Genomic DNA, 12,741 nt, shown 5'->3' with positions numbered 1-12,741 from the left:
ACATGCAGCTGCTGGGTGACCTTGGGCCAGTCACACTTCTCTGAAGTCTCTCAGCCCCACTCACCTCACAGAGTGTCTGTTGTGGGGCAGGAAGGGAAAGGAGATTGTTAGCCGCTTTGAGACTCCTTAGGGTAGTGATAAAGCGGAATAACAAATCCAATTCAATCCAAACTAGCAGTACCCAACAGTACTGAGACTTCCTGTCTCACGCTCTCAGACACTCACATGATATAAACAACCATAGTGCTGCTTGCTGAGCAGCTGGTGAGATAAAAATCCTAACAGTGATTTCCGGCACTGCTCAGCGAGTCCCTGCACCGCGCTGTGCTGGTTTAACCCAGCACGCAGGGGACTCGCTGAGCGGGTAACTCAATCCAGGGACGGCTCATGGGCTGGTAAAACAGTCTTTGTGGGCTCCATCCAGCCCATGGGCCGACCCCTGCTCTAGCACAATGGATCGTTTTCTGTGTTAGTTCACTGTGAAAGTCAACAAGAAAAAAGCAGTGTCGAGAGTCAACAGCTTTCTTTAACTCTTCAGAATCTGCAGTGCTTTGGCTGCCAATTATTTTGGGTTTGTTTGTTTTTTAAAGAACCATTAAGAAAAAAGACAGGCATCCATTATAGCAGTGCAGGGCTTCAGCTAGAAATTTTGAAGCACGTGACAACTACAGTGGTACCTTGGGTTAAGAACTTAATTTGTTCTGGAGGTCCGTTCTTAACCTGAAACTGTTCTTAACCGGAGGTACCACTTTAGCTAATGAGGCCCCCCGCTGCCGCCACACGATTTCTGTTCTCATCCTGAAGCAAAGTTCTTAACCCGAGGTACTATTTCTGAGTTAGCGGAGTCTGTAACCTGAAGCGTCTGTAACCCGAGGTACCACTGTATTCCAAAGAGAGGCAATCAATTTCATTGTTTGCCTCCAAAACAAACCTCAAATATTTGGAAAACGTGGCTTCAGAACTCAAGATGACTCTGGTATAGAATTCCCAAAGGCTGCTCCAGAGGTTAGCTTGCTTCTCATTTAAATGACATATAAAATGTTGCTTACAACACAGCCTGACATACTGCAGACAATCTGGCTAAACGAATGAAACGTTAATGCCCGGTTCAGACTGCAAAGGGAAAAAAAAACGAGGCTCACTCTTCTTCTCCAGGTGCCACATTTGCAAGCAGAGTAAACAACAGCTGGAGATAGAGCAGAAGAAGAATGGGGGAGAGATTAAAGGTAATTTTATACTATATGGAAGACCAGACCCGGATGGTTAGCAGATTTGTTCATTTGGCCTCTTAATGCACCGGGTGATGTAGCAACAAATGCAAGGGCAAATTTGGATGATTAGAGAAACTGAATTAAACCAGAAGCCCAGAAGAGATTCACGTGGGTTTCAGACCAGGTAAGCTTTCTTCAAAATGATGCCTTTTTGCTTGTCATCATTTATGGATCGTTTGGTATGAATGATAAGGGTTGTGATGGAAGCCACAGGGCCCTGCAAACGAAATCTGCATTTCATATGTGAGTGTTTTTCTTTCTTCCTGTTTGCTCCACTGAAGTGTCCAACTTAGAATGGGTTGGACTTGCTTCTGAGCAGACATGCCTAGGACGCCAGTTGTAGTTGTTTGAACATAGTTCCTATTGAAATCAAGGGCTGAAGTCATGGCTAACTTGCTCCATTGGTTTTTATAGGACCAAATTGCAGATTATTTTTATTATTATTTATACCCCGCCCTTCCCGGTAAAAAACAGGGCTCAGGGCGGCTTACAACAAATTTAAAACACTTTTAAAAACTTAATTATAAAAGCAGCATAAAATACAGTATAAAAACATGAATAACAATAAAATTCAAAAATCAATTAAATAATCCCCAGGGCTAGCTGGCTGAATTGGTCCTACGTGGGCCAGCGAGGAGGCCAGGGGAGAATTAGCTGTGGGGTCTCAGAGCGGGTGATCTTCATAAAAGGGGAGGGGCAGGAATTGATTATTTGTTTGTTTGTTTGTTGAATTTATAATCTGCCCTATACCCAGAGGTCTCAGGGTGGTTCACAGATAAGATCAACATAAAAACCACAATGTATATAATCAAAATAAAAACAATAACCCAATAACACTCCTCCCCAAAAGAACCACATTTTAAAAGGGCATAGGATCTCAATCAGATCAACCAAAGGCCTGGTTAAAAAGGAACGTTTTTGCCTGGTGCCTAAAGGTGTTTCATGAAGGCGCCAGCTGAATCTCCCAGGGGAGAGCATTCCACAGATGGGGAGCCACTACAGAGAAGGCCCTGTTCTCGTGTTGCCACCCTCCGGACCTCTCAAGGAGGACACATACGAAGGAGGGCCTCAGAAGATGATCTCAGGGTCCGGTTAGGTTCATATGGAAAGAGGCAGTCCTTGAGGTATCACGGTCCTGAGCCGTTTAAGGCTTTATAGGTCAAAACCAGCACTTTGAATTGGGCCCGGAAACTAATTGGTAGCCAGTGCAGTCAGACCAGGATGCTCTAACCGTCTTACTCCGGTGAGCAACCTGGCCACTGAATCCTGCACCAGCTGAAGTTTCTGAACCATCTTCAGAGGCAGCCCTACGTATAGCGCATTGCAGTAATCTAACCTTGAGGTTCCCAGAGCATAGGCAACAGTAGTTAGGCTATCCCTGTCTAGATAGGGGCGTAGCTGGGCCACCAGCCGAAGCTGATGGAAGGCACTCTGGGCCACTGAGGCCACCTGAGCCTCAAGCGACAGCAAGGGATCCAGGAGTACCCCCAAGCTATGAACCTGCTCCTTCAGAGGAAGTGTAACCCCATCAAGAACAGGCGATCTCCCATCCATCCAGGCTGGGGAACCGCCCACTAACAGTGCCTCTGTCTTATCTGGTTTGGGCTTCAGTTTGTTGGCTCTCATCCAGTCCATTACCAAGGCATCCAGTTTAGTCTGGATGCAACCCAACATGTCCATTTTAAAGTACAGCCACAGACCTACTAGAAGAGGATACCCACAACCCCTGTTGTTCTAGCATCATAAAACTGACTTTGGCAGTACCTTCTATTTTCAAGTAGTGTTGCCCCTCCTTTTTTTTTTTTTTTACAATGCAAAAACACTTATTGCTCTGCCTTCTCTTGCCTCTGGCCCTGTAACTTTTCTTCTAGAGCAATTCAGTCTCTAGGTAACGAGAGCGAATCAGGTGCCAACAGCTATAAAAGTGCTATAAAAAGCATTCTGATTCCTGCACATCCAAACCTTGTTGAAGATACAAGTCAACACACTGTCTTCTGTCTGACTTCACTTGCCAGTTAGTTTGCAGCCCTATTCCCAAGAACAAATATGCACAGCCAGTTGGCCTTGCGGACAACCGGTATTTGAAAATGTGCAGTGTTTTTAACTTGGATAGCTTGCTAACGAAAGAACGCGTCATAAATTTGTGCCATGGTTTATTCTTGCGCACGTAAGAGAACCGGCGATGCCATGAGACACCTTTAGAAATCCAAATCGTCATGTTTGTTGCTCTCATCCCACTGCCTCTGTGCTAAATATACCTGTTTGTGTTTTTAAGGGGATGACGAAGGAGAATGGAAGGTCATCAGAGGAAAGTTTCTGGCCATCAACACCGCAAATATCAGTTGCGCCTGCCCGCGGAGCCCGAAAGGCCTTGCACCAGCTGCTCACTTGGCAGACGGCTCTGCAGACCTCATTCTGGTTCGCAAATGCTCCCGATTCAATTTCCTAAGGTATCTCATCAGGCATACGAACCGGGATGACCAGGTGTGTATCTGCTGCGACGGATTGAAATGCGGGATGGTGTTCAATGCTGATCTGCACTCCCATTGCAAAAACACAAATGTAGATTGGGCATAATTTGAAAGAAGCTCCGATAGCAGCCTACGGGTTGTTTTTTGGGGGGTGGGGGAGAGGGAGGAGAAACACTAGGATTTGGATTGGCTATGGCGTTAAAACCCTTTCCGGCAAAAGTGGAGTTGCCAGCTGCTCGCCGGAATTGGATTTCTGCGCCGCTAATTGGTCTGTAGCAAGGGGGAAAGTTTGGCAGGTGGAAGTTCTTGTAATGCGTTAGGAATCTCAAAAGTAGTGACTGGGAGAGCCAAGTGCTTTATTGATACTGACTGCACTATTGCAGAAGCTGGCCAGAGGAGAGAGCTGGCCAGATTTCCACTGCTGTATGAAATCGACCTTTCCCAGCAAGAAGCAAGCGGCCAAAGGGGTCACAGGTCCTACCTGGCCCTGCACAGCAGCGGTGAGGACATTGTGGTCCTTTGTTTGTTGTCGGATTCTTGGCCATGCTCGCTGGAGTCTTGATGGAGGTCAGAAGTCCAGCATCTGGCCCGAGCTGCTCATTTCTCAGGATCAGGCGCTTGAGTTTGCTGACCAGCTTGACTGCCCACCTGCTTGGCTCGCCTATCTTGGCTCAGATCCCTGTCTGGATAGTACATGTTTGCTGCAGCCTCCCAGCTCTGACAGTGCTTTTCTCCTTGCACTGATGCATATTGAGCTACCTTGGGTTCTTCCACCCCCCTACAGCCGACAAATGAGTTTCAGAATCCACCCCCCCCCAAAAAAATTACTATTATGTTTCCTCTTTTTAAAAGGCCAAATTCAAAACTGCTTAATAACATCGAAGGAAGACAGCTACTTACAAACAAGGCAGTTATTTGTTTCTCCCATGCCCTGTACTTTATGTATGATATATACTCCTTGGGGCAGGAGCCTTTTCTTGTTTTACTTAGCGTAAATCTGCAAAGTGCAAAGTGCCACAACCACTTATGGCACTCTATAAATAATGATTTCAGCTCCCAGCGTTCCATTAGGCGCCAAGAAACAGAACTCCACCCCCCAGCCCCCCCCCGAGCTGTACAATTGAAGGGATGGGTCTGTTGATTTGATTTTTATTTGATATATTATATTTTTACGCTGCTTTTTGTTCAAGTGAATCCCAAAGCGGTTTACAGACAACAGATAACAATAACAGAAAATCACAGGTAAAGGTAAAGGATTCCTGGATGGTTAAGTCCACTGAATTTGACTACGGGGCTGTGGCGCTCATCTCACTTTCAGGCCAAGGGTTCCGGCGTTTGTCTGGAGCCAGATTTTCCGGGTCATGTGACCAGCATGACTAAACCGCTTCCGGTGCAATGGGACACCGTGATGGAAGCCAGAGCACATGGAAACACTGTTTATCTTCCCAAACATCACAAACGCTGTATAAATCATATAGAGCAATCAACAATTCACCACAAAAACAATATATAAAACACTATTAACAAAGCAGCAACTAAAAAATATAAGCTGATCATCCCAATTGCAGCAAAAGTCATATATGATTCACAAACCAATACAGCATTTATAGGGACGTGGGTGGCACTGTGGTCTAAACCACTGAGCCTCTTGGGCTTGCCGATTGGAAGGTCGGCAGTTCGAATCCGCATGATGGCGGTGAGCTCCCGTTGCTCTGTCCCAGCTTCTGCCAACCTAGCAGTTCGAAAGCACACCAGTGCGAGCAGATAAATAGGTGGTGGGAAAGTAAATGGTGTTTCCGTTCACTCTGGTTTCCCTCACGGTGTCCCGTTGCACCAGAAGCAGTTTAGTCATGCTGGCCACATGACTCAGAAAACTCTGCGGATGAACGCCAGATCCCTCGGTCTGAAAAGCAAAATGAGTGCCGCAACCCCATAGTTACCTTTAACTGGACCTAACCATCCAGGGGTCCTTTAAAGGTAAAGGGCCCCCTGACAGTTAAGCCCAGTTGCAGACAACTCTGGGTTTGCGGCGCTTATCTTGCTTTACTGGCCGAGGGAGCTGGCATTTGTCTGCAGACAGCTTCCGGGTCATGTGGCCAGCAGGACTAAACCGCTTCTGGCGAATCAGGGCATCGCATGGAAATGCCGTTTACCTTCCTGCCAGAGCGGTACCTATTTATCTACTTGCACTTTCACATGCTTTTGAACTGCTAGGTTGGCAGGCGCAGGGACCGAGCAACGGGAGCTCACCCCGTCGCGGTGATTTGAACTGCCAACCTTCTGATCCTTTACCTTTACCTTACAGCATTTACAATCTATGGAACAATATAAAATATTGTATGGAACAATAAACTAAGCCCTGCAAAGTTCCTGCACGCAGTCTCCACAGATAGACACAGACCTGATCCTCAGTGGCAGAGATCACCAGGGCTAGGGATCGAGTTTAGCAGCTGACCCAGTGGCATCCCCAAATACACAGTTCTCATTGGTTGGTTCTCCATAAGTGAGCAGCTGCCATTTGTTCCTAGCGGGGGAAAGCAGCAGACTGCATTTCGGAGATGGGCAGTCTGGAAGTGGGGGCACAAAATCCCCACCAGTGGCTCAACCGCAACTTTCACCACGAAGTGGGTGGCAGCAACATCCTTTTTTAACTTTCTAAAGGCAGCTCCAGGACTGCAGGAAAGGAGGCGATATGTTCCTGCCCCACCGCCAGGTCCAAAGCTGGGTTAGAAACTTGGAGAAGGGAATGCTAAATGGGAGGAAATATCCCCTCACTTCCTTCTCAGAGTAGGTAGGTCACATTTGGTTTCCCAGTGAGGACAGCAGATCAGGAGCAAGCTTTGAAAAAATGTTAGCTCAACCTGCCTAGCATCTCACCATGCTGAAAATGTTTCTATTCCGTCACTCTTCTGCAGACAATTAAGAACACATCTTTCCACCACAGTTTGCTGATTTCCGATGTTAACTTTTCCATATGGTTTTCTTTCTAATTATATGGTTTTACGTACAGTCCTGATATTCTTTTAAAATAAATGGTGATATATGAATATTTTGTTATGAATAAATTTGATTCATTTCCTACATTATAGTTAAGAAGGGGCGAAGGTGCATCTATTGAATATCAAGGAATAAAAGTTTACAGTGCCTCTTGCTGAGCTTGTCATAGGAGCCACTCAAACGCCATTCTAGGAACAGCCATACATTTTGCAACGTGCATTCCGTTTACTTTGCAGAGGGTCACTCTCTTTCCTGGATAGTGTGGGCAAGTCTCAGTTTTCCACCTGTAAAATGGGAATAATTCTGACCTGCCTTACGGGATTTTTGAGGAGGACCCAGATCCAAGTTTGTTTGTAAATGACTAGCCACCCACCGTTAGTGACATCCAGCTGGTTCAACGTGGCCCAGGTGAACACTGATGGGTAATAATAATAATAATAATAATAATAATAATAATAATAATAATTTATTTCTACCCCACCCATCTGGCTGGGTTTCCCCAGCCACTCTGGGCGGCTTCCAACAAAAGATTAAAAATACATTAAAAGATCAGTCATTAAAAACTTCCCTAAACAGGGCTGCCTTCAGATGTCTTCTAAATGTCAGATAGTTGTTTATTTCCTTGACATCTAATGGGAGGGCGTTCCACAGTGCGGGTGCCACTACCGAGAAGGCCCTCTGCCTGGTTCCCTGTAACCTCACTTCTCGCAGTGAGGGAACTGCCAGAAGGCCCTCGGAGCTGGACCTCAGTGTCCGGGTTGCACGATAGGGGTGAGCAGAATTGTCACAATTTAGATGTGCCGAAGCCATTTGAAATCCGTGACCTGCATCTTTCTTTATACTGAACTCTGGCTTGCTTTGAACTAACAGAAGCGGTTTGCTGAGTTTTGAGTCAACAAATGCAACAGATTGCCTCTTCTCCCTTCTCTGCAGTTTGACTTCAGCTTTGTGGAGGTTTATCGGATCAAGAAGTTTCAGTTCACATCGAAACATTTAGAGGATGGTGACTGCGATGCCAAGAAAATGCAGAAGAATCGCTTTGGCCATTTCTGCAGAGACCACCCTGCTTGCTGTTGCATTCCTCCCAGCAGCACCTGGAACTGCGACGGAGAGACCCTGGATTGTTCAACAATTGAAGTCATGTGAGCATCTCCCTTTCCGAAAAAAAAGGCTCTGTGCTTTTAAAGATGCAACAGTTTCACTCGCTCCTTAATTGATGGGAACTGCAAAAAAATGGTCTCCACAGCAGATATTTGGTGTGCGCACAAAGCCATATACCCCGAATGGGAAGTCTTGAAAATGAGAGGTCATGACATGCTTGAATTTTCAGACCTACCTCCGTGCTGAATAGCAACTTCCTGTGTCGGAGGGAAGGCAGAGTTACAGTTCATTGGCACCTCTGTGAGGGAGGAGGAAGTTAAATCCCACTTCTCACAGTCTTTATCCTAATTCAGAGGACCCAGCAGCTGCTTTTACAGTTTCAAAATGGTACATGCAACCCCCCACTGCATGTTTAGCAACACACGTAGTTTGGCCCTATGTCTTTAGGAATATAAAGACTAGTCGAGTGGATGTTCAGTTAATGAGTCCTGACGTGTGTTTGTGTGAACTGACCCCAAATTTGGCTGGACTGTGGCCAAAATGTTGTGTTTTCTTTCATAGTTCTGCAGAACTCTGTAAGTGGTTTGTAATTCCCAACCAAAAGGGAATCAGTGGAAGAAATATAACGCAACATTCCACATTCCAAACTGAACGATACTCGAGTCGTACCTTGGTTCTCAAACGGAATTGTTTCCGGAAGTCCGTTTGACTTCTGAAAACGTTCAAAAACCAAGGCACAGTTTTTGATTGGCTGCAGCAGCCTCCTGCACTCAGTCGGAAGCCGTGTCGGACAGTCGACTTCCAAAAAATGTTTGCAAACTGGAACGCTCACTTGCAGCTTTGTGGCGTTCAGGACCCAAAACGTTCGAGTCACAAGGTGTTTGAGTACGACTGTACTAATAAAAGCAACCATAATAATACCATGTTTTAAGTAACATAATTAAATATTTCTGAAAAAATCCACAATAGCAATGCTCATTTATTCCCTGCCTCTCATCTAGGGAACACAAGCTCTTCACCACCAATATGACAAGGCAACCATGACTTTCTCTGACTTTCTCTGGGGTGCCATTGTGAACAACCAGTTCCCCGGGAAGAGCAAAGGGGTTTGTTCCTCCCGATGACTGGCCTAGTTCACAATTAATACATCTGCATTTATTCCGCCCTTTCCTTCCATCTTGCAGGGTCCACTGCCAACTCATGAAACTGTTTGCAAGAGGAATAGAGAGGAACTCCACACTCGAAGCAATTCAGAGGCAGCTCTGCTGAGCAAGTTAACCGAAGCCCGTTCTCCATAAAACAAAATGAAAAGCAAGCAACAGAAGGCAACCGCCTGGACAAACAAGCACCTCAGGCCCGTCAATAAACGTTTTAAAGCCGAAGACGTTTTTGTGGTAAAAGAATCCATTTTGGTAATATGCCCTCTCTGCGAATGCCTTCGAAGATTTTAGACTTAATGCACATCAGGCTACTGTTTAGTGAAGAAAGCGAGGCTGTGTACACATCACCTCAAGCAGAGGCGCCAACTTGCGCCCAAAATTGAGGGGGCCCAGTGTGCTTGTGGCATCATGCGTGCGTGTGACATCGCATCGGTGGGAGGAGGTCAAGTGTGGAGCCCAACAGGGTGTAGCTTCAGTGACTGGCAGCTCCTCTGGAGCCGGCCACTGAAGACGTGCCACTCTCAGCTCCATGCTCGACCCCACAGATATCTTTTTGGGGGTGAATAAACCTTGTAGAGAGCCAGTGTGGTGTAGTGGTTAAGAGCGCTAGTCTCGTAATCTGGGGAACCGGGTTCGCGTCTCTGCTCCTCCTCATGCAGCTGCTGGGTGACCTTGGGCCAGTCACACTTCTCTGAAGTCTCTCAGCCCCTCTCACCTCACAGAGTGTTTGTTGTGGGGGAGGAAGGGAAAAGGAGATTGTTAGCCGCTTTGAGACTCCTTCGGGTAGTGATAAAGTGGGATATCAAATCCAAACTCTTCTTCTTCTTCTTCTTGGCCCCACAGAATTGGCGCCAGGGACCTCAAACCAGCTTCCCCCTGATTTTAAAACACAAGCCAAGGTTAAGCTGAGGTGCGTCCACTTCCAGCAGCTGTTGCGCACATGCCGGCAGCTTCCTCAACTAGGACCCAAACCAGGAAATGGGCGCCCCAAACCCCTCTCTGGTCTGTACATTTGCAAAGATGACAGCAGGGACGAACGACCTCACTGCATTTTAAGCCGCTATGCGTACATAGACTTGAGTATTTGATACAAAGCAGGGCGAGTGTAGCTTGTCAGAGGCCCCAGGGTGGGAGTCCTGCTAAAATAAAGTTACTCAGCTCAAACAAAAAAGCAGCGGGTCCCTAGCAGAGCCCCTTGGCCAGCTTAGATCTCCGAGGCCTGGGGCAAGTGTATCTGGCTGGGGCCCCCTCTGCGTGGGCCTGGAGGGAGCAAATGGCTTGCATTTTCATGCTTTGTTTTCGCTCTTCATCCTGTGACTATGCTCCAGTAACAACTAGGCCTGTGGCAGTAATTCAGCCTTATTAGCTTGCTGCCCCCTGGTACCACCACCACCACCACTCCAAAAATATCAGACTGCTAAGAGGCTGGTATCATGCATCTCCATACTGGCCAGAAAGGCATAGTCGTTTATTTTGTAGCCAGCATGAAAATACAGGATGCCAGCCACATAGCAGGCTAGTGTTAAAGTGGGAAAGGATCCTTCTAGGAAGTGGAAGACAGATGGAGTGATGCATCCTCCCCTCTGCCAGACCCCTGCATTTTCAAGCTAGCTATGTATGTAGGGACGCAGGTGGCGCTGTGGTCTAAACCACAGAGCCTAGGGCTTGCCGATCAGAAGGTCGGCGGTTTGAATCCCCGCCACGGGGTGAGCTCCCGTTGCTCAGTCCCTGCTCCTGCCAACCTAGCAGTTCGAAAGCACGTCAAAGTGCAAGTAGATAAATAGGTACCACTCCAGCAGGAAGGTAAACAGCATTTCCGTGCGCTGCTCTGGTTCACCAGAAGCAGCTTAGTCATGCTGGCCACATAACCTGGAAGCTGTACGCCAGCTCCCTCGGCCAATAAGGTGAGATGAGCACCGCAACCCCAGAGTCGACCATGACTGGACCTAATGGTCAGGGGTCCCTTTACCTTTACCTTTATTTATGAAGCAATTTTCCTTCCCATGTACAGAAATCAAGTGGACCAGTAGAGGAGGAACTGTTCCTCCTGCAGCAAGCTAACTCACTTGCATGGAGTTCCTTGTTGCTTATGGCTGCCAGGCAATGGAACGGGTTGGCTTAGCCAGCCACCATTGGCTCTCACTGGCTGCTGCCAGTTTAGCAAGCCCCCTCTTCTGCCCACAGCAGGACCCCCGTCAACAGCATCAGCAGGTCTTCCCAGGGGCACAGCCAAGCCCTTGCGGACCAGCTCCATGCTGGCATCGCAATCTGCCTGCCTCCAACCCAGCCCCATCAGGGCTGCAGATATGGCAGTGCCCCAGACGCTCCATAAAGTCCCACTGGGCTGCCAGCTAGGAATATTCCCTCCGTTGTTAAGTGCAAAGTTATCCGGGATGTCGTTTTGCACCACTGGTGCCCTTGTGCAAATACCGTATTTTTCGCTCCATAGGGCACACCGGACCATAGGGCGTACCTAGTTTTTAGGGGGGGAAATAAAGGGGGGAAATTATTCCCCCCCAGCCCCAAAGAGCAAAGAAGCCAAGACAGCTAGCGGCATCCCGCTCGCTGTCTTGGCTTCGTTTTTAGCCGCGGGGCTGGGGCGGGGGGAGCCCGAGCTTTCCCTGACCCCAGCCCCCAGAACAGGTCCGGGAGCGGTGGCAAGGTTGCGCGCAGCCTTGCTGCCACTCCTAGAGCTTGCGGGGCTGGGGGCGTGCTCCAAAGGGTTGCGGATAGCTGCCTGAAGCCCGGGAATGCAGCGGGAGTTGGCGCTGCACTCCCCAGGCTTCAGGCTTCAGGCTGCTATCCGCAAGCCTTCGAAGCGCGGGGTGAACTCCCGCCACACTCCAAAGGCTTGCGGATAGCTGCCTGAAGCTTCAGTTGGCGCTTTCAGTGAAAGCAACGCGAAGCCTGGAGAGCACGGAGGGAGCGCTCCCTCTGCGCTTTGGAGGCTTCCCGTTGCTATCGCTGAAGCCAAGGAGCCTGCATTTGCTCCATAGGACGCACACACATTTCCCCTATATTTTTGGAGGGGAAAAAGTGCGTCATATAGAGCAAAAAATACAGTAATTTCCACCTTAGGAGTTGCTTGAAACCAAACGCTGTGCGTGTGTTCAAAACAACCAGCTGAATTACGATTGCCTTGTAGCTGGCGTGTTGATTTAAAGGCTCCCAAGTATCAAAGTTCTCAGGCCGTCACTCACTCCAATTTTTTCCCTTCCCAAATTACAACTGAAACCCCTTTGTTGCGTGAGCAGAGCCACGCCTGCAACTTATCAATGCAATTCAAACACACAGGCCTGGCTTCAAAGCAATAGGGTGCTGCGTAGAACACCTTTGCGTACAAAAACATACTGTGATTCCCTTCCGTACATCTCTAGGAGGGAATAAAGGATTGTCTGGAAGGGTTGTAAGGCCAGACAGCTGTTCTGCAGGGCCTGGGAGATACCGAAAAGAGACAAAGTGGAAGTAACTGACACAAGACACCAGCAGATTGTCCGCTTGTAAAACGTGCTTTAAATGAAAACAAAATAGCTTGGGTCTTCATTTTCTTTCCATGAATGCAACAGAGTTTGTGCACACAGGACGTGGTTTTCCTTTCTCTGCAGCCCCTGGAGTTTGGGTCACCCTTGGGATGCTAGAGGATTTGGTGTAGTGGACTGCAGGTGGAAGGGAGAGTTGGCAGAAATATCCCCCCCTCCTCCCCTTACACGATTGGAGGAACAACTTAGGATCATGGCCAAC

At 47.9% G+C, this 12,741-nt stretch overlaps 1 protein-coding gene across 1 annotated transcript in view; it reads left to right on the top strand.

The window, feature by feature from the left end:
* The window catches only part of CERK (ceramide kinase), a 43,973-nt gene extending 34,751 nt beyond the window's left edge, over nt 1–9,222 (top strand). Inside the window, exons 10-13 of the mRNA XM_083575218.1 lie at nt 1,156–1,226; nt 3,547–3,755; nt 7,673–7,881; nt 9,025–9,222. Of these exons, the coding sequence (XP_083431344.1) occupies nt 1,156–1,226; nt 3,547–3,755; nt 7,673–7,881; nt 9,025–9,109 (574 nt within the window). The 3' untranslated portion in view covers nt 9,110–9,222. The remainder of the gene's footprint in view (nt 1–1,155; nt 1,227–3,546; nt 3,756–7,672; nt 7,882–9,024) is intronic.
* Nucleotides 9,223–12,741: the final 3,519 nt, after the last annotated feature.

The sequence above is a fragment of the Podarcis filfolensis genome (genome assembly GCF_964270895.1).
Source record: "Podarcis filfolensis genome assembly, chromosome: 10".
Lineage (NCBI taxonomy): Eukaryota > Metazoa > Chordata > Lepidosauria > Squamata > Lacertidae > Podarcis > Podarcis filfolensis.
The sequence above is the reverse complement of the archived record's forward strand: the minus strand, read 5'-3'. Positions and strand labels throughout refer to the sequence as shown.